This window comes from Peromyscus leucopus, chromosome 23 (assembly GCF_004664715.2).
Source record: "Peromyscus leucopus breed LL Stock chromosome 23, UCI_PerLeu_2.1, whole genome shotgun sequence".
In the NCBI taxonomy this organism is placed as follows: Eukaryota; Metazoa; Chordata; class Mammalia; order Rodentia; family Cricetidae; genus Peromyscus; species Peromyscus leucopus.
The window spans coordinates 34,538,888-34,564,422 of record NC_051082.1 but is presented as its reverse complement, the minus strand read 5'-3'; the positions used below and the strand labels follow the sequence as shown (position 1 = coordinate 34,564,422).

At 46.2% G+C, this 25,535-nt stretch overlaps 1 protein-coding gene across 1 annotated transcript in view; it reads right to left on the bottom strand.

Moving 5' to 3' along the window:
* Fry (FRY microtubule binding protein) overlaps positions 1-25,535 on the bottom strand; it is a 254,501-nt gene that overhangs the window by 56,367 nt on the left and 172,599 nt on the right. The window contains 12 exon segments of the mRNA XM_028878084.2: positions 427-597; positions 1,326-1,423; positions 2,625-3,232; positions 5,642-5,736; positions 6,705-6,892; positions 8,913-9,034; positions 12,140-12,338; positions 13,723-13,927; positions 14,704-14,806; positions 15,562-15,712; positions 19,042-19,124; positions 24,977-25,067. Of these exon segments, the coding sequence (XP_028733917.1) occupies positions 427-597; positions 1,326-1,423; positions 2,625-3,232; positions 5,642-5,736; positions 6,705-6,892; positions 8,913-9,034; positions 12,140-12,338; positions 13,723-13,927; positions 14,704-14,806; positions 15,562-15,712; positions 19,042-19,124; positions 24,977-25,067 (2,114 nt within the window).

Sequence of the window (25,535 nt, the reverse complement as noted above, 5' to 3'; positions counted from 1 at the left end):
AAAGATGTGCACTGCCTGCCTCTGTGGCCGCTCTGTCTGCCTCTGTGGCCACTCTGTCTGCCTCTGTGGCTGCTCTGTCTGTCTCTGCGGCCGCCGCTCTGCCTGCCTCTATGACGTGCACTGCCATGCCAAGCTAGGATCAAGTTTATCTCAGCCATACTCTGATGGGTATAAGTATAGTGAGTAGGGGGTAAACTTGGGAGGCAACTGGATCTAGGGCCAGTTACCTTAAAGTTAGAGCTCATCAGTTAACTGAGCCAAGCATCAGCTTCTTTACAGAATACCCAGTTACTGGTATGTTGGGAGGATTTCAAAGGACTCCATTAGCATTTGTGATAACACATGGTAGACAGTGAGTGTCAAAGCTCCATAAACTTGTGAACCGCGGATGCTGACATCAATGTTTTCCTCAGCGTCATCGCTTACCTCTGCCAGGTAGGTAACCATGTTCAAGGTGATGTCGGCGTAGGCCTCATGAAGGTAGCGACAGACCACATTGACCCATGTGGTACAGTCCCTTGTGTAGCTGTGCGTTTTATAAAGGGTCATAACGTGAGCCAGATTCGAAAGCTTAGGATTTTTTTCTTCCAAGCAAACCTTTGAAGACAAACAGGCCAGTTAGAGCATTCCAATGCACAGGAAGAAATGTTAGTAAATATCCTAAGTCCTATAGGCTGGAACACAGCCCCATATAATTTTTGATGGCCACAGAAATACTCTGTCTAGTAATTAGTTAATACACTTCCCCACGTGCTTGCTTTCTTTAACTGGTATTGTGTGAACATGGACGTGTGTGAGCAAGTGAGTGCCAGCAGTGCATGTGGGCGTCCGAGAACAGCCCGAGGAAGCCGGCTCTCTCCTTCCATCCTGCGGGGTCTGGAGATGGAGGTGGGCAGGATTGGTGACAAGCACCTTTTCCTGCTGAGCCATCTCTCCAGCTACCACTGGCCTCTCTGTCTGTCTGTCTGTCTTTCTGTCTGTGTCTCTTTCTCTTTGTCTTTTTTCTCCCCCCGAGACATGGTTTCTGTGTATAGTCTGTCCTGGAAATCGCTCTGTAGACCAGGCTGAGGTCACAGAAATCCACCTGCCTCTGCCTCCCAAGTTCTGGGATTAAAGGTGTGTACCACCACACCCAACCTGCTTGCTTTTCTGGATAATGAAGGGAAAAAAAAAAGCCAGTTTCCAGTTTGTAACAGCCGCTTAGAGATGTCCATTATGAGTGGTAGCAACTTTCGAGACAACCACCGCCTTCTCCAAACTGGCCATTTCCATTTGGCCCCGGGACTTCCTAACGGATCTGCTGCCTATGGAACCCTAATGCATACCTGAGCAATCCTTTCAGCTATATCCTTACAGAACTGATTGGGATTTTCAAAATGCTGGATCAGTTGGGGCAGGAGACACAAGACATTCAGCGGAAATCCTGGCGGAGAGAAGACAATGGCAATGGCTGAGCATGGGGCGTTGTGACTGGTAACAGCAGGAAGGCGTACACAGAGTCTGTTTTGTCCCAAGGTGATTCGAAAACGGTCTTTTCGTTGTTGTGTTTTGAGACAGGGTCTCATGTAGATCAGAATGATCTTTAACATGAGCAAGGATGACCTTGAATTTCTAACTCTCCTGCCTCCATTTCTTGAGTGCTGGGATTATTGGGATGTCCCACCACACCTGGTTGTGTGGGGTGCTGGGAATTGAGTCTACAGCTTTGTATAAGCCAGGCACACACTCTATCCACTGGCTACATCACCGGCCCCCAAGGAGCTTTGGGAAGGAGGGTAAGTATGATCAGCTAAAGAAATCTGTAAAAGGGGGCTGGAGAGATGGCTCAGAGGTTAAGAGCACTGGCTGTTCTTCCAGAGGTCCTGAGTTCAATTCCCAGCACCCACATGGTGGCTCACAACCATCAATAATGAGATCTGGTGCCCTCTTCTGGCCTGCAGGCATACACACAGGCAGAACATTGTATACATAATAAATAAATAAATCTTAAAAAAAAAAGAAATCTGTAAAAAAAAAATATGATAAAAATGACATCAGTTACAAAGAGGCCACTGAACTTACACTTGTGATTTCAACAGAGTAGTCACCTGTTTGTGGCAACGATGACTCATGCAGATTTTATTGACATATACCGAACTGAAGTACTAGTTTAAGATTTTTTTAAGTATAAAAATGTAAGCTGGAGGTGGTGGCGCACACCTTTAATCCCAGCACTCGGGAGGCAGAGGCAGACAGGTCTCTGTGAGTTCAAGGCCAGCCTGGTCAACATAGTGAATTCTAGGCAAGAAAACAAAGAAAGGCAACCCACACACACTCCCACCAAACCAAACCAAACAAATCCCAAAAGATTTGGGAATTAGGAAAGAAATGTACAAGAGCAAGGACTAAGTGGACAGTCCTTGCAATTTGACCTAGAAATCATTCATATCCATACATATCCATATGTATATATATATATATGTATGTATACACACAGACACAAATATATCTCTATAAACTGCTGCCCCTTTTATTCGATTGCCAGTGTCTAATACTATAGATACAGACATATAGTATAATCTTATTTCTCTAAGGCCGAATGCAGCTACCATCAGGGCTACAAGGATGCGTGATGCTGGCCTTACCGATGGCTTGGGATGAGTCCACCATGGGCACTTTGGACACTGGCGTCAGCAAGCTGAAAAGCTGCAGGGTCAGGTCTGTGGTGGTGAGAGAGGTGAAGCCCTTCAGGAGCAGCTGCTGTAAGCCCGAGAAGTCAGCCCACTGGAGCTGCCCTTGGAGTTTCTCCAGCTTTTCTCGGTTCTCGGCTTTATCCAGCGGCATATGGGCCAGCAGTCGGTTCAAGAGCCTCAAGGCCATGAGGTATTCAAACTCAAAGTCGGACTCCATCAGGGCCACCGTGACCCAGAAGATGGTGGCCAGCAGGTTGGTGGGATGGTTCACGTGGGACGGGTCTGTGAGACTGTCTTTCAGAGAGGAATTGCTTCTGGTTTTTGAGGAAAGACCTTGTTGGGTACAAGCTTGGATTCTGTCCAGCGTGGCGCTTCGAGGCGGGTCAGAGGATCGGTCAACCACACCAAACTTCTTGGGCACCGAGAAGCTCCTTTGGTGCCGGCTCCGCTCTGCAGTTGTGGTATTGCCGCTGGGAGTCCCGGGGTTGACGTTCAGCTGACCGGTGCTCTTCCTGCTCGCCGTCAGTTTGCTGCTGGAGTTCAGATCTGGTGACGAAGAACTGGGTATAAACAGAGGTGAAGTCAGCAGAGAGCCAGCATGCGCCACTGAAGAGCTGGTGCTTTAGTCTTCTGAGAAACAGCCAAGGAGGACCATCCCTCGGAGAACACCGCTTAGTCTACGACCACAGCACCCTGATCGTGCCTCGGTAGCTAAGCAGGGCCAGACCTGGTTAGTACTTGGATGGGGGACTTTCTACTTATGTGTCTTTTATTCTTAACTCAAAGCTATGAAAAATAAACCTTAGCAAGAACAATCTCCAAAAACCAAAAAACAATACTAACTTTCATTTATTGAAAGTCTAAAACCCCAGCAATTTAGTGACCTTTCATTTGTATCCTATTTGAATTTGGATGGGAATAACCATAAAATAAAATATACCAACAAGTGCAAAGTTTATCTCCTTTTAACTTAGAACAGGAAGTTATCGAGAAGGAAGAAGGTAAGTGCACAGGGCAAAGAAAATGTTTTTGCACTTATAAAATTTGATTGTTTCGTCCTGTTTCCCCTTCTGAGACAGGGTCTCACTATGCAGCCCTGGCTGACTCAGAACTCACTCTGTTAACCAGGCTTGGCCTTGAACTTAGAGAGAACTGTCTTTTAACTCTATTCACATCGAAAGGCTCAAACTCTGTCAGCCTTCCTTCCTTCCTTCCTTCCTTCCTTCCTTCCTTCCTTCCTTCCTTCCTTCCTTCCTTCCTCTTCTCCCACCCCCTCTCTCATAGAATCTGGCTATGCATCCTGGCTGGCCTCAGACTCATAATTCTCCTGCGGCCTCAGCCTCAGTGCTAGGATTACAGGTATGAGCCTCCATACTCAGCTTTACCTATTACACCTTTACAGATTGAGAGATATGGGTTCAAACGATTGATGATCGCAGTGTTAGTGATCACATCAAAGGTATAAAAAAAGTTCAAGTTATAAAATAATAAAATATTAGCCAGGTGGTGGTACTCCACGTCTCTAATTCCAGCACTCAGGAGGCAGAGGCAGGTGGATCCTGTGAGTTTGAGGCCAGCCTGGTTTACAGAGTGAGTTCTGGACAGTCAGAACTACACAGAGAAATAAATAAAATAATGTCTATGGGGCTGGACAGATTGCTCAGTGGTTAAGGGCACTGACTGGCTGTCTTTGCAGTGGACCTGAATTTGATCCCTAGCATCCAGATGGCGGCTCACCTGTGATTCCAGCTCCAGGGGATTCAACTTCTCTAGCCTCTTCCAGGATCAGTACTCACAAGCACATACCCCCACCACACACATAATTAAAATAATAAAATTAATCTTAAATAAAGTAAGGTTCAAGAGGATGAAAGGTAAATTTACTGACTTGGTTTCAAGAACAAGTTTAGCCACAGAATCATGGGATCACAAATAATTTGAAATGAGTTAGTAACCACGAGTACGGCCATACTTTAAAGGCTATTAAAGTATTTACTCACTTAAGCCGGCTTCCATTCTAGCTGCTTTTATAGGTGTAGTTTGGATGAACTCTACATACTCATTTAGTTTCTGCTTCCCAATGTAATAAATAGACCATTATTATGTATTATTTAAAAATGTTTGAGGATTTATGTGCTAAAAAGAAGGCTCAGCAGTTAAGAGCACGTATTGAGAGCTCTTACAGGACACATCTGAGTTTGGTTCCTAGCACCCATGTTGGACAGCTCATAACTGTTCCTAACTCTATTTCCAGGAAATCTGATATGCTCTTCTGGCCTACACACACACACACACACACACACACACACACACACTCTTAAAAAAATCACACTTAGAGACATACACCTTTCCCCTGCACTCAGGAGGCAGAGGAAGGCAGATCTCTGTGAATGAGTCAGCCTGCCCTACAGAGTGAATCCCAGACTAGCCCACAGTGTCTTTTTCTCTTAAAAATTATTTTTATTTTATATGTATCAGAGTTTTGCTTGCATGTATGTATTGTACTGCATGTATTCTTGGTGGCTGCAGAGGCTAGAACTGTGTGTTATGATCCCCTAGAAATGGAGTTACAGGTGATTATGAGCGTTCCCACGGGGTGCTGGCACCAAGTTTTAAAAAATGTATATAATAAAAACATATGTATGTTGCAATGCCCTCCTGCCTTTTTTAAATTTAAGGAAATAATACAGGGCTGGAAAGATGGCTCAGTGGTTAAGAATACTTATTGCCCTTGCAGAGATCGGGGTTCGGTTCCCAGTACCTACATGGTGGCTCACAACCACTGTAACTCCCAGGTACTCAGGTGGTGCACATTTACACACATAAATTTAAAAAAAAAAAAAAACATTCCTAATAAAAGAAGATACCAAGTATACCTTTTAAGTCCCTAATTAGATTTCGAAACCTACATCTATTCTTTGTACTCTGGCCACCATTCGGCACAGGAAATTGGGTACCCAGATTCTCACCGAGATAACACTGTGAAGAGGTCACTGTTCTTCAGGCAGTCGGACAAGTTGTCAACGGCGGCTTCCAAGGTCAGGAGCGCTTCCATCACATAACCCTGTCAAGTACACAGAGCGCTGACACAGAGCTGCCAACCTCCCGAGGGTGAGCTCACCTAACACAAACTTCTGGACTCTAGACAATCATGATGGTATTCATTGACAAAGGCTAAGATCCAATTACAAGGCTCGCTTGGGAAACCACACAGCGTAGAGGTCAGCAGAGACAGCCACAAGGATTCATTTCCCCAAGTCTGACAGCCTTAGGAGGGTTAAAAACACAACAGAGCAGCAGGGGCCGGGTGGGGCGGGGGCGGGGTGGGGTGGGGAGTAGCCCCTGCTGAGGGGAAGGGCAGGCCACTGAAATGTAGGGGTGACAATGTGTGGAAGCCATGGGCAAGGTGAGGTGTAGGGAGCACCGTGCCTCTGTGACATTTTACTCTCGAACTCCTGCTGGATGGAAGGGAGAGAGACAGTGGGCTTCACAGGGGAAGGGGGCTGGCCTTGGCCTCACAGCCACTCAGTGCTCCCCAAGGCTCTGAGCTCTACCTAGGGGGTCTCTCCAGCAGCGAGTCTCTCTCCATCCTGTTTCCAGATCTCCTTACAGCCCTGGGAGTCATCCACACCGGGAAGGGCGGAGCGTGGCCCACATTCAGTGGGGATCCCTGCTCCGGCTCCGGCTGGACATACTGAGTCTAATTAAGTCCTCAGCAGAGGGCAGAAAGACCCAAAACAACACGAAAGAACCCCAAGCAATACAAACTAACCCACCGCCAGCTGCCACGTAAAACCACCAAACAGACAGACATCTCGAGGAGCCGTCGAGAGATTTTCGTATGTTCAGGTCACCAAATGTGGTCTGTGGAGCCTGCAGAACAATGCCCTGGAGTGACTTGGAAATAGCAAGGGCTAACTTCTAAAATCTATTTCCGTGTGTGGTTCTGAGGGTTAAAGCCAGCCAGCTTCTATGGACTCCAGCAGAGTGCTATGCCGTGGAGGGGTACTTGGCGGTCACTCCCTCCCATACCTGGATCTCATCACCGTGCTCCCCGATCACCTCCACCAATCTCGACAGGAGGTCAGACAACGCATGCGCTGACAGGGGTTGCTTGAGGGCCCGGAAGATCTGGAAGGATCGGCCTGCGTAGTGCCGGGACGAGCTCGCGAGGGCTGTCTGCAGGGCGACCTCACTCAAATGCTGCTCCAGATGGAAGCCTACAGCCAGAAGAGCAGTGGACGGACGTGTCAGCCTGGGTGCCTCACGCTGGTGAGCTCAAGTCATGAGGAGGGTAGAACCAGCTAACAGCATCCACCACCCATGCCACGCACACACACCCCGTGGTGATGCTCACTTAAAACCAGCCATTTCAGCTGGGAACAGTGACACGGACCGGGTGACCCTGCCTCAGAAACCAACAAACAGGGTGTGTATCTAGTTTAGGAACAGAGGGTTTGCCTAACATGTGCAAGGCCTTGGGCACTGTGAAACTTAAAAACAAACATAAAGGCCTGGAGGGATGGTTCATCGGTTAAAAGCACTGGCTGCTCTTTCCAGAGGACCTGGTTTCAGTTCCCAGCACCCACATGGTGGCTCACAGCCACCTGTAACTCGAGTTCCGGGAATCTGATGCCCTCTTCTGGCCTCCACAGGTACTGCATGCACATGGTGCACATAACATGTCCAGGCAACACAGCCAGCCACATAAAATTTAAAAAATAAAGGAAAACAATATATAAACCAACAGACAAGTGAACAACAGAACTTTAAGTCATTTCAAAGCATAAAACAAACTTAGTATGAATCATGGGACTTGCAGGAAGAGGCAGAGGCTTCAAGGCAGGATGGTCTTGGTTTTAAATCAGAGGGTTTGTGATTCCGTAAGAGGTCAAGTCCTTCTCTTTGACTTGTGAGTAGCAGGCTGTATCTCACGGCGATGTCACAAGAATTAAAGAACACAGTGTCTGGCAAACAACCCATCTGCACAAATGTATTATTTAACACGCTTCTTTTCCTTTATCTTCTTCTTCTATAGTTCTTTTTCTTTTTTTCATTTTTGGGTGTATGCTGATGTACATGTGTGTACAGGTACACATGCACACGTGTGGAGGTGACATGGTGATGCCAGGTCTTTGCCTCAGTGGCTCTCTCTCTCTTTACTTTTGGAGACAGTGTCTCTCACGGAACCTGGTTGGGCTGTGAGCTCTGGAGATGCCTGTGCCCCCCTGCCCCAGTGCTAGGGTTCAGGTGTGTGCCTGCTGGGCATCCAAACTCAGGTCTTCATGTGTTTGCAGCAAGCATACTGACTGAGCTATTTCTTCAGCCCCTGGACTCCTTCTTTATAGAATACTTTCCTTCCTTCCTCTCCTCCTCCTCCCTCCTCCTCCCTCCCGCCTCCCCTTCTTTGAGAAAGAGTCTCACACTGTAGCTCAGGTTGGCCTGGAACTCACTATGTAGTAGGCTGGCCTTGAACTTGAAATAGTCCTCCTGCCTCAGACTGCCAGGATTATAGGATAAGCTACCAAGCCTGGCTTATTTCTTTTTAAAAAGAGATTTTGTTAGAAATACATTTTTTTTTTTTCGAGACAGGGTTTCTCTGTGTAGCTTTGAGCCTTTCCTGGAACTCACTTGGTAGACCAGACTGGCCTCGAACTCACAGGGATCCTCCTGCCTCTGCCTCCCAAGTGCTGGGATTAAAGGCTGCGCCACCACTGCCCGGCTCTAGAAATACATTTTTAAAGTAGAGGAAAGGTAGGGCTGGCTGCATCTAACTAGTTCTAAAGACATCCGAGACCTGGTGCCGAAGCCGCTGTTCTGTTCTATCAGTATACAGATCCCGAAATGCAGATACTTCTGGGAAGGCAACAAATGTTACCTGACCCTCGTCCTGAAAGCAAGATCTCAGGCAGGAGAAAACCATCTGACCAGGTGAGAAAGAAAATGCAGTATAAAGCGCAGGGTTACTTGGGGTCATTAAGTTGTACGACTGTGGTTCCTCTTTTCAGGGAGACAGACAAGAATAGAAGACCCAATGAAAATAGTAATTTTTAATTTTTTATGGCCCCGGAGGCCTTTTGACATATCTGGATGTCACGCGAACATGGACAAAAAGGAATAAATCTTACTGCTCTTAGCTGCAGTTTGGAAATGTATGGTGTCTCGTACATCACACTCGTGTAGTGAGTGCCACGAGAGGAGACCGCTGTGAGAGGGATTTGGGGAAACAGGACAAAGTACCTGATTTGGAGTCTTTAAATACGGATACAACATGACGTAGGAAATTAGAAAGCTGCTCCGCGCTCTTTGAGTTCTGGTTTTTGGGTGTGATGTCTTCGTGGCACCAAAGTGGACCGAATGCCCTAAAATAAAACAAACGGATGTTAAACACATGACTGTCATTTTGTGTTAGAAGACACACTAGGAGTTCTAACTCTAAAGATAAAATAGATCTTTAAAAATATTTTATTATTTTTAACTATGTTTAGGCATGTGTGTATTTGCATATGGGTATATGTCATAAGTGCAGTGCTCACAGAAGCCAGAAGAGGGAGTCAGATACTCTGGATATGTAGTTACTGATAGTTGTGAGCCGCCTGATATTGGTGATGGGAACTAAACTTGTATCTTCTGGAAGAGCAGTTGGTGCTTTTAACTGCTGAGCCATCTCTCTAGCCCCACAGATATATATTTTAAACTTTACTAATTAAGTAGAGGAAATATATCAAAACTTCCGCACATACTCAAAAATAACCCTGATTTGTAGGGATTTGCTTTTGATGGTTTTATCTTTTTGTTGTTGTTGTTGTTGTTGTTTTGTTTTTGGCTTTTCGAGACAGGGTTTCTCTGTGTAGTTTTGGTGCCTGTCCTGGATCTCACTCTGTAGATCAGGCTGGCCTTGAACTCACAGAGATCCACCTGGCTCTTACTCCCGAGTGCTGAGATTAAAGGTGTGCACCACCACTGCCTGGCTGATGTTTTTTTTTTTTAAAAAAAAATTAGTTACAGTTAATTAATTATTGTGCATGAGTGTGATGTGAACATGTGGGTGCACATGCCACAGTGCACATGTGGGGTCAGAGGAGGGCCTGGTCTTTCTTTCCACCTTTATGGGGTCCGAGGGATTGAACTCATGTCGCCAGACTTTCCAGGCAAGTGCTTTTCTTGCTGAGCCGTCTCACCAGCCCTACTGCCATTATTTTAAATTTATCTCCAACAATTAAAATCTCCTATTTCAGGCCAGCAAGATGCTCATCAGGTAAGGCATGTGCCACCAAGCCTGAGGATCTGACTGTGATCCCTGGGACCCACATGGTGGGAGGAGAGCACTGATTCTGGCTGGTTGTTCTCTGACCTCCACATGCACACTGCGGCAGGCACCCTCCTCCACCAGGAAATAAATAAGTAAGTGTAAAATGTTCTATTTCAAAAGAATGGTGCATCAGAGAAATGCAAATCAAAACGACTCTGAGATACCATCTTATACTTGTCGGAATGGCTAAGATCAAAACCACCAATGACAACCAATGTTGGAGAGGATGTGTAGCAAAGGGAACACTCCTCCACTGTCGGTGGGAATGTAAACTTGTACAACCACTGTGGAAATCAGTATGGCGGGTTCTCAGAAAATTGGGAATCGATTTACCTCAAGACCCAGCCATACCACTCTTGGGCATATACCCAAGGAATGCTCCATCATACCACAGGGACACATGCTCAACTATGTTCATAGCAGTATTATTTGTAATAGTAAGAACCTGAAAACAACCTAGATGTCCCTTAACTGAAGAATGGATTAAGAAATGTGGTACATATACACAATGGCGTACTACTCAGCAGAGAAAAACAATGACATCGTAAAATTTGCAGGCAAATGGATGGAACTAGAGAATATCATCCTGAGCCGGGCGGTGGTGGCGCACGCCTTTAATCCCAGCACTCGGGAGGCAGAGCCAGGCGGATCTCTGTGAGTTCGAGGCCAGCCTGGGCTACCAAGTGAGCTCCAGGAAAGGCGCAAAGCTACACAGAGAAACCCTGTCTCAAAAAACCAAAAAAAAAAAAAAAAAAAAAAAAAAAAAGAAAATATCATCCTGAGTGAGGTAACCCAAACCCAGAAGGACAAACATGGTATGTACTCACTCATAAGTGGATGCTAGATATAAAGAAAAGAAAAATCAGACTGCAACCCACAGAACCAGGAGGCTATATAGCAGGGGGGACCCTAGGATGACTATGGCTTACAATAAGTTTTGGTTAATATACTCAATTACTGGGCAAGTCTCAATGAAACATTTCACTATGAGGGTAAGAATTTATACTGTATCAAGCTGATAATAGAAAAATAAATAAATGAATAAAAATGGGAAGAGAAAAAAGAATGGGGCCCGGCATACTGTAGGCACTACTTTTTGTTTGGGGAGGGACATCAGATGTTGAGTTCACCAAGGTGAGTTTCTTGTTGTTGATGTTCAGAGTCACATTATCAAGGTGTGAGACACCTCGGGACCAACAGAAAATGGCTCCTATTATCTAAACTTGCATTTGAACAGTAAGCTGGAGGGGCTGGAGAGATGGCCCAGTGGTTAGAGCACTGGCTGCTCTTCCAGAGGACCTGGATTCAGTTCCCAGCACCAACATGGAGGCTCACAACCATCTGTAGCTCTGGTTCCGGGGCTCCGACACTTTCTTCTGTCTCCACAGGCACTATCCATACACAGTGCACCTACACACATATGCAGGTAAAGTACTCAAATAAATAAAATTTAAAAGAGTTTCTTTTTAAAGAACGGGGTGGGGTTAGAGGAGGTAACTGCCCGCATGCGGTCCTGCCAGACTCTCAGCGGCAGCAGTCACTGTTAACAGCCGTGGGCTGAGTGCGCATGACTTAAGCCCCCGAGAAAGGACGGCCTGACTCCAGATCACCGGTAGACAGGCTTTTACACAACACTGGCCCTCTCGGCGCCGGGGGGAATTCTGAAGCCTTAATGATTACTGTGGAGAATCAGCAGACCCGAGAAAACAGGACCATTTGCAGTTGGCCTGACTCTGACGTCTGACTAAATGGATTCTTTCCCATGGTGCTTCTGATTCTGGAGCAGATGAGCAAATGGTCTCCAAGCAGGTGCCCTGGGTAGACTGTGGCGAATGTCCTTGTTCTTCAGAGTGAAGTTCTTGGCTAAGTTCAGAACTTCCAGAACCTGGCAGTTCTGGAGATGACGGAAGTCGGTCTCACGGTGGGGCGCTACCGTCTGCTGCGTCACCACGTCGTGACAACCCAAACCTCCCAGCCGATCCGTCATCTGGTCGGTGAGGTCAGAGAGACCCTCTCACAGCATCTGCCCTTGACTCCAGTCAATAAATCAGGAGGAAAGAGGACTTCTTCCGAACACCACGATCATTTCCTAGCAGTGTGGTTTAAGGTGCTGGCGCTTTTACAAAGCAGCGGCCTGACTCCCCGCCCCCATTACCTGGTGGTCAGAAACTCAATGAGCTTGTTGGCCTTCTCGTCTGTTTCTGCGGCTGTGTCCACATCTTCTACCTCCTGGGTCATCTGCGGGAGGTTCCCGCTGCTACCGCCTAGACTGATGCTGGAGGACGTGGAACTGGAGCTCAGGCCGGAGTCTGGCACTGGGGACGACTGGTCCTCTCTCAGGAAGTCAAAGCCACCTGGGGGGAGGAGAAGGATGGGCTAGGGTTCCAGCAAGCTTGACGAGGTTTGGAGGCGAACACACGTAAGTGTGACACTAAAGACACTTGATTTGGGCTATGGTTATGAGTCATCACTTTTCTTTGCTTAGGGCCTTGGATGCTCTGCTGTGCACACCAGTGTGTATCGGGGACCATGGGGAGATATGCTGTGTTCCCCACTGGGGTTTGACTAGATGCTGTGGTAGAAGGGGAGGTACATGGGTGTTTTATGCACGTATTAGCCAGGCCAGCAAACAGCCCAACTCTAAAAGGTCAGTCACCCACTGTACCAGCAGCAGATCAGTCCCAGTAAAGGATAATTTAAACATTTAAAATGACTCTTTTAAAAAACACTAGTTACGGGCTGGAGAGATGGCTCAGAGGTTAAGAGCACTGGCTGCTCTTCAGAGTCTAGTTCAGTTCCAGCAACCACATGGTGGCTCACAACCATCTGTAATGAGATCTGGTGCCCTCTTCTGGCCGGCAGGCATACAAGCTGTATACATAATAAATAAATCTTTAAAAAAAAAAAAAAAAAAAAAAACACTAGTTACTCTATGGCTGATGGGTAAGTTATATTTAATGTTTTTGAGTAGATGTGGCTATAAGCTTGACTAATTTAAGTGTGTATTTAATGTGTGTGTGCACATATGTACATATGAACATACAATGTATACACACATATATGTATTTGGTGCTTAGGATTAGACCCAGAACCTCATGCATGCTAAGTGTGTATTTTATCACTGATCTATGCTCTAACCATGTATTAGCATATTTTAATATGCTGTATGCATGATATTCAAAGAACTATAATATAAGAAAATATTGTTTTCTTTTACTACATATTTGTTTACACTGTACATCTCTAGTTATACTGTGGTTTGAAAATGTATACATGTAACCATTTCCCTTTCTTCTATTTCTGAAATTTGTGTTCCGTCAGATTCCAGTAAAACACAGACAGTCACTCAGTAGACCGAAAACCCCTTCATGGGAGCAAGGAGGCACAAGAGAGATACCCAGCACACTAGCCACGTCCTGCTCAGGCAGGACGATAGTCACCTTGTCCCACAGCCTCATCCTTCAGTGTCCTGGGTCAGCGCTCTTGAGCAATGAGCACTTTATGTCCGTCCATCAATAGGAACAGACTCACTGGGGGCAGCAGTAAAAAGAATTATGAAAAATGCACTTTAAATACTCAACCACGAGAAGGCTTTTTAGAGGCAAGTTCACGTGAACCGGTGTTATTTTCTTATGCAGAAAAGTCAGACCCAATAGCCCAAGAGGAGGAATGTGGCTCCCTGCCTCCCCCCTCCTCCAGTTATCTCCCACTGGTGGCGCTGTCCCATCTACCTCTTACCTGTGTAGAGATATTCGGGCTGGTAGGCTGGCTGCATGGTCAGTGTCTTGGCTTCCCCCATCTCCCGGGTCTGCAGGAGCACAGAGGCAACGGCGTGAAAGTTGCTGTTACAAGAGAGGGCGATGAGCAGGTGAAGCAGCAGCTTTTTGCTGTGCTCGAAGACTTCAGGCCGATAATGGTCCAAACCTGGAACAGAGAGCCCAATCTCTTAATGTCAACAAACGCCAAGGCTCCTGGAGATTCCGGGGAGATGGACGACTCCCGGATGCCGGCAGGAATGCATGGCGGGAGAAGCGTTGGTGGTCTTTGGGTTGCCAACATAAAGAAGTTGGGCTTAGGGACACAAGCTTTGTGACTGAAATATTGACAGGAGGCCTTTTCTAGACCTCTCTGTAGTATTTAACGTGGTTCGCATTCTTCCTTCTTGATGTATCCTCTTTCCTGGATCTGTGTTTGTGAGCTCTGTCCTGCTTGGCTTTGAGTTTGCCTTTGAGTTTGAGATCTTCCATCAGCCACTGAGTGCTGGGATGCACCACCACACCAGGCTTAAAGGGTCTACATTTTATTTCTCTCTTTCCAACTTAACGTGTTCTAGATGGTTCCTCTTCCACTTTTCGCCTGTCACTTGAACATCTAAAGCAAGGGGCTTCACCTGCCACCATCCCTGTTATATCTCTCTTTGCTGTGATCAATGTCATGTCTTTCCATTTGTCCCGTCGGCTGAGGACCCCTCCCCCACCCCCAATAAGCCCAGACTCTTCGGGGTGTCTTTACAGATGCATCATGAGTATATTTAGATTACAGACATGTCAGTGTTAAGCTATGACTGATCACCCGGAACAAGACCTATTACAGAGTAGAAAGGTATAATGAAGAAGGAAAGGGCTGGTTTCAGAACTGAAGCTAAGCTATGTGGGATGAAGGACACGTCTACGTGTTCATCATCCTGTTGGTTAGCACTCCCCTTAGAGCTGGTCTTACCTAAAAGACGGCGTGAAGTAACAGTGGAAGATGAAGAGCCCAGTCTTCTCTCACACTGTGATCCACCACCATCTCAGTCATAAAGATCACGGCGATATTGCACCTGACCAACAAAATGGAGAAATGAATGCAGTTTTTATAAAGGATGAAAATACATTGGCAGTTCAAGTCACAATTAAATGCAACTAAGATTCACCAAAAAATTACATAAAGGTACATATTCAAGAGAGAAAGAATTTTAAAAAGATTTATTTAATTTTACGGTGTGTATATGTGAGTGCCTGATTGTGTACCATGCACACGCAGTGCCTGTGGAGGCCAGAAGAGGGCACTGGGTCTCCCTGGAACTGGAGTTACAGGTGGTTGGGAGCTGCTATGTGGGTGCTGGGAATGGAACCCAGGTCCTCTGCAAGAGCAGCCAGTGCTGTTAACTGCTGAGCCAGCTCTCCAGCCTCCCACCCCCCCACCCCACCCCCCACCTCCAGACAGCACAGAGCCCCACTTCAAGAAACATCTGTTAAGCTTATCACACAATGGTAAGTCTTCTAGCAACGAGAGCTGAAGAAAAAGGAGACATTGAAGAGGAGTCCATCTCTTCAAGTTGTGTGCAATCTAACAAGCATCACTGAATTAGTTTCAAGCTTATATCAAGGGAAAATCCAAAGCATCACAGGCTGATATTTTACTAAACTCTGCTAATATTCTAGGAGCTGGTTGTAAAGTCAGGGAGCCCCCCCCACTGATTTAAAAAGGGACCTCCTTTAGTGAGACCAGGCCACAGTCCCTCATCTCCCTGGTAGAGAAGCCCAGTGGAAGCGAAGCGCTCATCTCCCTCTGCCTACGCATGCCGCCGCTCACCTGTGCAGTGGCCCGCGTGGAGTGATGGTCTCTGGGAGGTAGTCGACCAAGGGGGCCCAGCATCCTCCAGTGCATGGCATGGGTAAGGGCTGTGGCTGCTTGGCCTCCGTAATAGTTAACAGCCAGCTCGTGTAGGGAGAGATTGGATCATCTGGAGGATAAGAAAGACAGGCTGCTTTATTTTCTTGGGGAAACAAGACTTGTGTGTTCCATAGTTGGTGTTTTTAGAAAGCGTCTTGCGGATGTATGCTTGTCAAAACAACAACTTACTAAGCGTGACTCACATCATCAAATGAGTTAGAATTAGTTGATTATGTAATTATTTGATTAATTATTGATGATTTATAGTTATTTACTATAGAGCAAAGAAAAATACAGATTGAAAAATGTTCAACCATGATTCTTGTGAATGGGAAATGTCTTCAATCTTCCCCATTGTACAGAAATGAAGTTCTTTTTAAAAATATATCTATATTATATATAGATATACAAAATTTATTTTTATTTTATGTGCATTAGTGTTTTACCTGCATGTATGTCTGTGTGAGGGCGTCAGACCTTGGAGTTACAGACAGTTATGAACTGACATGTGGGTGCTGGGAATTGAACCCGGGTCCTCTGGAAGAGCAGTCAGTGCTCCTGACCACTGAGCCCCCGAAATGCAGTTCTTATTTCTAGTTAGCTCAGAGCAAGAGCCTGCATGACCTTTCACCCCACAACTAACTCACAGTCACATGACAACAGTAATGAAAACACAAGGGACCGACACAGGCAGGTTCTGTGTCAGGCTCTGTCCGATGTAATTATAGGTATTTACTGCTGTCCCTGCTTTATACGAGGACATTGATGTGCCAACATGTTCAGAGAGACGTGCCTTCCAAACACACACCTCACATCTGGCCACTCGTGTCCAGCTCTGTCTCTGTGTCTAGTCTGCCCTCCTCTGTCACCACGGCTCCTTACTGTAGTCTCGCTTCTAGTCTCAAGCCTGGACACACCCTGCGTTCCGCAGAGAAGCCAGAGCCATCCTTTGGAAACTTTGGCCATGTGCCTGCCCTTGCTCAACACTCTCCAGAGGTTCCCTTTACACTCAGAAAGAAGCCCACAACCCACACAACGACCTTAGCGTCTTTACAAGGCTACCATGCTCCTCTTAGGGCTACCTGCCTCCGGTTGCCCCACTGCTCACTCCGTCTCAGTCATGACGACTTCCTTGCTCTGCTGTGCATGGTTAGGCAAGACTGGCTCCAGGCTCGGGACTTCGTTTCTACCGCTCCCCCTGACTGGAATGTTCTAGGCTCTCTTCTTTACCTCACTCAGTAGAAAGTACGTCATGCTTTTCGATTTGGCGGTTTTGAGAAATCGAAAGAAATGATGCAAGGGTGCTTTTCTTAAACCCACCTGACCACGAGGTGTTATCATGCTTTGTTTGACAGGGGTCACTAGAACGTCTTGCCTCTGGTAGACGACAGCGTTTAAGTCAGTGCCATGCTTACCAAGCCCATCCCTGCAAGGCAGGGCAATATTCCACCCCAGTCTACAGCCTCCACCCTGCACACAGGGACACGCCTCAGAGGATCGGCTGCCTGAGGTACAGTACTTCCCTTCACATGCATCTCACCATCACTGAGAAGCGGGTGTTGTCCTGCCATGTTTTCACGTTCTGGGGCAGCTGTCAGAATGCTGTTTAACTCTTCAAGACTGAATTCAATTTTTTTCTCTGTGTAGTTTGGTGCCTGTCCCAGATCGCGCTCTCTAGACCAGGCTGGCCTCGAACTCATAGAGAACTCATAGAGATCCACCTGGTTCTGCCTCCCAAGTGCTGGGATTAAAGGCGTGCACCACTACTGCCCTTTTATTTATTTAAGATTTTTAAAATTTATTTTTATTTCATGCGCATTGATGTTTGGCCTGCATGTCTGGGTGAGGGTGCCAGATCTCTTGGAACTGGACTTATAGACAGTTATGAGTCACCATGTGGGTGTGGGAATTGAACCCAGGTCCTCTGTAAGAGCAGCCAGTGCTCTTAACTACTGAGCCATCTCTCCAGCCCCTATTTATTTTTATTTATATGCGTGTGTATGCCTGCCTGAACATACGTCTTTGCACCACATGTGTGCAGTTGCCAAAAGAGGCCAGAAGAAGGCACCAGATCCCCGTGGAAATGGAGTTACAGAGGATTATTAGCTGCTAATATGAGGCTGGGAATTGAATCTACTGCTGTTTCTCCAGAGGACCCAGGTTCAATTCCCAGCATCCACATGGCCATTCACAATAATCTAGAACTCCAGTTTCAGGGGAGCTAGCACTCTCTTCTGGACCTATGGGTACTGCACACATGTGGTGTCTAGGCATGCATGCTGGCAAAACCCTCATAATGTAAACAATTAGAAATATAACCGTTCTTTAAGAAAGTTCTCTTGTATCACTGGAGTGTACTTTGTTTCTAGAATTTCTTCAACTCCTAGACAATTTATATTTATACTGACTATATCTACAGAAGCTGCTGAGGCCTCAGACAAAAGCTACGAGTGCATTAATCTTTCTGGTTTATCCAACTGCTCATGGCCTAAAGAAATTCCAGTACAAAGCCATCCCCCAGCTTAGCAAGGGTTTCTGAGAGCATGCCATGGGGAGTTTCAGTGGGAGATCATATCTTAGCCTGGGACTGTAGATGTACAAGGTTGAAAACTTAAATTCACTTCCAAGACATTTCCTTTCTTTAAAAAACATTTTTTTCTTTTGGTTTTTCGAGACAGGGTTTCTCTGTGTAGCTTTGCGCCTTTCTTGGAACTCGCTTTGGAGACCAGGCTGGCCTCGAACTCACAGAGATTCGCCTGCCTCTGCCTCCCGAGTGCTGGGATCAAAGGCATGCGCCACCATCACCGCCCGGCTCTAAAAAACATTTCTTTAAACAAATTATTTATTTGTTTTTATTAAGTTTGTGTGTGCTCAAGGTGTCCAGAAAAGGGGTTGGATCCCTCAGAGCTAGAGCTGCAGGCTGCTGTGAGTCACCACGTGGGTGCTGGGAACTGAACCCAGGTCCTCTGTAAGAGCAGCCAGTGCTCTTCAGTGTTGAGCCATCTCTCAGACCCCAGCAATCATTTTTTTCTTTCTTTTTTTAAAGATTTATTTATTACGTATAGAGTATTCTGCCTGTATGTCTGCCTGCAGGTCAGAAGAGGGCGCCAGATCTCATTACAGATGGTTGTGAGTCACCGTGGGGTTGCTGGGAATTGAACCCAGGTCCTCTGGAAGAGCAGCCAGTGCTCTTAACTGCTGAGCCATCTCTCCAGCCCCCCAACAATCTTTTCAAAGAGCTAATTTCTTACTAGGCTTTCTCCAACTTGGCATCACCATGGAAAACGCCAAGAATACAGAAGCACGGGACTGGGTAGGCTCTTTGGCCTTTAATAAATGATAAAGAGCCTCTCAGATCTAACCCTGCACAGCTGGAACCCCGCAGCCTTGGGTACTCACTTTTATCTTCATCATACGACCCTCCAGAGCTGTTGCTGTATCTTGACTCCAGGCGAGTGTGGGCTCGGATCACATTGCTAAACCTTCAAAAACAAAACACAGCCAAGAAATGCCAACATGTGGGAACGTGCTCTTGTCCAAAAGCAGGTTCTACAATTTAGTGGTTGACTTTTTCCTTTTTTTTTTTTTTTTTTTTTTTTTTTGGTGTGTGTGTGTAATCTTAGTTCTAATGATGGTACTTTTCTATTTTCCTTCTTTCTCCTCCTCCTCTTTCTTTAGATGGGGCCTCACTGTGTAGCCCTGGCTGGCCTGGAACTCCCCATGTAGACCAGGTTGGCCTTGAACTGACAGAGATTCACTTGTTTCTGCCTCCCGAGTGCTGGGATTATAGGCCAATGCCACCTGAGTTGCTATGTTTTTCTTAAAGGACTATTACAGCCATTATACCCGAAACATTTCCCTTTCAGTTGGGAGGGCCAGAGGTCCCCTCTTGCATATAGTAAAAGCCCAAACCTTGGGAGAATAAGGAAACTTTATGGTAATGTTGTGCTCCAACCACACAATCTAACACCTGTTTCAGAACGAAGATGAGCACGACGCTAAATGTCTCTGACAGGACAGGCTTGCCAGTTGGGCAAACCCACTGAGTGGCTGAGCAAGGACAGACACAAAGAAGCAGAAATGCATGCAGCAGTTTCATGAACAATCTGGGGCTGTGGACAAGTTAAAGCTTCCCTCAGAATACTCAGAGAATTTTCAGGAGCGTGAGATCTGGGAGAGAATGTAACCCTATGATTGGAAGGACTTTTTATCTGTCTCTCTTGTGGATTGTTCAGTTAAGGGAAAAGAGCCGGGCTACACTAATGTCACATGCACTGTCTCACTTTGCCTCTCATTTTTGACATAAGTATTCTTCACCTTATGAATGGGGAAACTGAGGCTTAATGAGGCTACACAACTTGTCTGGTGTCAGCCTTAGGGAGGTGACAGTACAAGGGCACTGTCCACGCCATGATACTTCTGAGTGGGCAGAAACGGAGTTTAAGACTGAGTGGGGTGTCTGAGGTGACAGACACCCCAAGGATTCGGATATGGTTCGAAAATCAGAATATTGCAATGTGCCTGGTAAGTATGTACAATTACTGTGTGTCACTGTGACTCAGTCCTTAATCACTAGTTCTACGGCTGTGACCCAGGTGTTTACCCTGAGAACTCCACAAGTGACAAAGAGAGACTAGTAGAAAATATTTTATGCTTTTAAGAAAGTATGTTTTTAACTTGGTTTTTATGGTGTGGACACGTGTTTGTCTGCAATTGTGTCTGCGCACCATGTTCACGCAGTGCCAGTGGAGGCCAGAAGAGGGCGCCGGATCCCCAGGAACTGGAGTTACAGATGGTTGTGAGCCACCATGTGGGTGCTGGGAATTGAACCCCGATCTTCCACAATAGCAGTGTGTGTTCTTAACCACTGAGCCGGCTCTCCAGCCCAGATTTATGCTTTTATCATGTGTTATTATTATGCTTAGATTGAGATCTGTAGGATGCCTGGCTTCTAGATGCCCAAAGCATTTAAATTAGTTCATGCTCATCATTCTGACACAGGCGTGTGGCTCAGAGGAAATATGGCAAAGTATTGTATTTATATCAAATAAAATTTTATGGTGTTAGGAATGGAACCCAGGCCCTCATATGTGCTAGGCAGGAATTCGACCACTGAGGTACATCCCAGCCCCAAATTGGTATATCTATTTTTTTTACATGAAAGATTCACAGATGATTCCATTCACTTCTTTTTTTAATAATTTATTTATTTTTTGTATTTCATGCACATTGCATATATGTCTGTGTGAGATGTCAGATCACTGGAATTGCAGACAGTTGTTAGCTGCCATGTGGGTGCTGAGAATTGAACCCGGGTCCTCTGGAAGAGCAGCCAGTGCTCTTAACCATTGAGCCATCTCTCCAGCGGCTCCCCCCTCCACTTCTTTATATGTAACCAAAGCAAAGAGCCAAGGTGATGCACAAACATCAGAAAACTCAAGCTGACATGGATGTGTTTCCCTACATGACTGGTTGGGCTTTTTGTGCTAGGTAACACGGGATGCAGATGTCCTCAGAGGATGTGGACCGTCTTAGTTAGGTTTCTATTGCTGTGACAAAGACCACAGTCAAAAGCAGCTTGGGGAGGACAGGGTTTAGTTTGCTTAGATATTCTGGGTTGTGGTCTATCATCGAGAGAAACCAGCAAAGGACCTCAAGGCAGGATCCTGGGGTCGGGAACTGAAGCAGAAGCCATGGAGTAACGCTGCTTACTGGCTTGCTCTCCGTGGCTTGCTCAACATGCTTGCTTATAGAACTCAGGACCACCTGCCTAGGGATGGCACCACCCACAGTGGGCTGGGTCCTCTCACATCAAGAATTAATCAAGTGGATGCTCCACAAATTGGCATACAGGTAAATGTGACGAACACATGTTCTCAGTTGAGAGTCCCTCTTCGGGAAGGGCTCTAGTGTGTGTCAGGCTGACAAAAAGCAGCCAGCACATGGAGGGACGGTAAGGTTTTAGGAAAAAGAACTGGACGCATGCCAGGCAAGGGCGACTGCATCGTCAGTGGAGGTACCAGCCACAAAGCTGCCTCAGGGATATGCATCTGCTGAGGTGTCCCATGCAGCACACAACAGTGCCTGGCTTTATTCTCAGGTATCTGGGAAAGCTGCTTTTCTCCTCAGCCTGTTGTCAATTATAGTCCTCAATGACTCCCTCCTCCCCTGTCCTACCCTTTGGGACACCGCTCTGGGAAGTTACGGAACAGAAGGTTCGGGGCCCAGGAGTTTCATAAGGGTCAGGCCACAGGACAGTCTAAGCCGGACTGCAACATCGAAAGTCAGAAAAGTGACAAAATGTGATCTTCCCCAGAGGCTCTGTAGTCATGAATGTACTGATAAACGCAACGGTCTAAACAGTGTACGTATGCTGAGCCCAGACATCATTTGGCAAGGGATTAAAAAGCAGGCTGATGAAAGATGGCCACATCTGGAGACTTCCATGTTTGCGGAAATGGGGTGTGTCGCCCAGCACCTGTGGCTACCGATGAACAGTGGTATACAATAAGTAGGGTTTGAAAACTTCTCAGGAGGCCCTGGGGATAGGTATCACCCACTAGATAGTTTTCTCATCTCCTTTATGAGACAGATAGAAAGGGCTCTTAGATAATGTTTATGAAGCCAAGACAAAGCATAGACAAGTCCCTTTGAGACTGGGGAGTACTGGAACCCCAATGTAGCCTTAAACTCATGGAAATCCACAGCCTCAGCTTCCTCAGACTGGGATTACAGGGTACTCCAAGGACAAAGTCTCTAACAGTGCTATTTGATCTTTATCTTACACAGATAACTGGCTTCTCAATGCTAAAGGCCATCGCCAAAACCCCTAGGCAGGACACTAATGGTATAAAAATTACTTTATAACAAGATGTTAATATATAAAAACAGAGAGGCCTTCTATCAAAAGAAGATGGGAAACTCAGACTACAAAATAAATAATTAAAATTTTATGTAGTGGGGCCAGAGTAAGGCTCGGTGGTTCTGGGAGACCTCAGTTGTTTTTTTGTTTTGTTTTTGTTTTTTGAGACTGGGTTTCACTGTCCTGGAACTCGCTCTGTAGACCAGACTGGCCTCAAACTCACAGAGATCTGCCTGCTCTGCCTCCAAGTGCTGGGATTAAAGGTGTGCGCCACCACTGCCCGGCAGAAGACCTCAGTTTGACCCCTAGCACCTACGTGACAGCTCAAAACCATCTATAACTCCAGTTACGGGGGCAGCTGATGTTCTCTTCTGGCCTCCCTGGGCACCAGGCACACACATGGTGCACAGACATACATGTAGGCAAAACACCAGACACGTACAATAAAATGAAGCAAAACAAAATGAAGAACCCTGATGAATCTCCTGTTCTTCACAAGCATTAGCAGGCCAGAGAGCCCCAGATTTTATCTGTTGATTCCCAGGCAATGAGGAGATAGGTGTGTGAGGGAGGGAGAGACAGCTTCGCCGAGCTCATCTAAAGGGATGGGTTCTTGGTGCCACAGGGCAAGATGTTCCTGGTTAATTAAGAAGGGATAAAACAAAGGTCAGTGGGAATGAAGACTGCGTAGGTTGACTACGGCTGTCTCTATGAACCCACGGAGGTGCTTGACCCTCAAGTCTAATGTTACCGGTGGAAACTTCATTTCTTTGTGGTGTTTAGAAAGAAGATGCTTAGAAAAAAATGGTTCTAGCAGGATGTTATCGTGTTTATTTTATTTTAATTTTTTTTTTTTTAATTTTTCGAGACAGGGTTTTCCTGTGCAGCTTTGTGCCTTTCCTGGATCTCACTCTGTAGCCCAGGCTGGCCTCGAACTCACAAAGATCCACCTGCCTCTGCCTCCCAAGTGCTGGGATTAAAGGCGTGAGCCACCACCGCCTGGCTGTGTGCTTTTTTTATACAAAGACATTATAGGTAAAATGTTCATTCATCTATGTGGCACTTAATGTATACCACTGTTCTCTCTACTCTGAGGCAAGCCAGCCTATAAATAGACACTTATGTATGTAGAAGTGAAGACTTTAGTACAATAACTAGATTATGTAAGGCAGTCAGGGTGGAGCCCCTGTAATTCTGTATGGGGAGCTAGAGAGAGAGAGGGAGGGAGGGACGAGGAAAGGACGGAGGGAGAGAAGAAGGGACAGAGGGCGAGAACAAATGTACACACATGCTTCTGTTAGGATATGATGTAGCCAGTTGGGGGTCTATGCCAAAGCCCAGAGTGTGCTGTTTAGAACACCAGCTCCTACAACTAACTAACCCTCTTCCCTTAGGAGTTAGCCTGCCTCAGGATTCGCTACAGTAACAAAAGCCGATGATACAATGTTGCTGCAGAGAACTTTCCTCAAGACATTTAAAAAATCATGCAATAATTAGGTTTGAAATTATGGTTTATGCCCACTAGCAGAACAATGTTTTGTTTTTTTTTTAATTCCACAGGGATTTATTTATGTTTATTTTCTGCAGATGAGTGTTTGCCTGTATGTTTGTGCATGCAGTCCCATGCACAAACCCATGGAGGCCAGAAGAAGACGCTGGATCACCCAGAACTGGAGTTACAGATGGTTGTGAGTGGCCATGGGTATGCTTGTGACAGAACTTGGGTATTTTTTTTTTTTTTTTTTTTTTTTTTGGTTTTTCGAGACAGGGTTTTTCTGTTGTAGCTTTGGAGCCTGTCCTAGAACTCACTCTTTAGCCCAGGCTGGCCTCCTTGAACTCACAGAGATCTGCCAGCCTCTGCCTCCCGAGTACTGGGATTAAAGGCGTGCGCCACTGCCACCTGGCTGGAACTTGGTTCTTTTTTTTTCAAGGTCGGCAAGCAGGCAACAGTTTACTCAAAATGGGAGGGCCAGGGCCCTACAAACTTTTCCAATTAAACAGTTCCATTTGTAACACAAAACCAGTTCCGTAAGTAATTCCATTTTATGTAAACAGTTCCATAAAACAATTCATGAATCACCAGTTAATAAAGCATATATGCACACACAAAACTGCATCTTGACTCTAGGCAGAAACAATACATTTCTTCATTTAAACAGTTCCATTTTTAACCCAATTCCAGAAAACAGGAACTTGGTTCTTTTGAAGCGCAGCTGGTACTTTTAACCACTGGCCATCTCTCCCACCTCCGACCAGTGGTTTTTAATGAAGCCCAGGTATAAGTGGGACTCAGCCACCAGAACACTGTCTTCCTCTCTGATTTTGTGCAGGATGCATCTTTAGGGATACATTGGGCAGGGTTGGGAAGTCAGTCTGTGTTCCTAAGCATAAAGATGGGCTTCAGTTCCCACGAATTTAGGAAACTTCGCTAACGTGTGTAGATACCTTTGTCAGCCAAATGCGTGCACTGACCTGTCATCAGACTCTTTCAGGATCTTGCTCTCCTCGGGGTCTGGGAAACTGTCTTGACCGGCGACTACGGTGTTACTGCTCGAGGTGGTTCCTGCAGAGAGGATTAGGAGGCATCAGAGACAGAGCATGCCGAGCGGAGCAGGCTCAAGTCGTAGGTAGTTCAGGAAAGGATTCCCTGTACAACCCCACACTTAACAGTCTTCATATCTTCCATACCATCTCAGAAGTCCACAGCAGAGTTCTAGACACCTGCTTTGGCCAAACCTAATTCCTTCTCCCTCATAAAATGAGTATAACATTCTTAGAAGTTTCTAGTCTCAGGTCAGGACCTTATACAGAGGTGCGTCTGCTGCAGCTAGGTCAGAATTTCTTTTATCACTGCCACTTTAGACATGGCTACACCGCCCAGGCTGGCCTTCAGTTTATGAACCAGCTTCCTCTGCTTCTCCAGCACTGGGATTACAGGCAGGTGCCATTGTATCGAGCTCTGTTAGGGTTTCTGGGTCCAGGAATTATTCAACTAATGGTATGTAAAGAAAGCTAAGTCTTTTTCTGATCC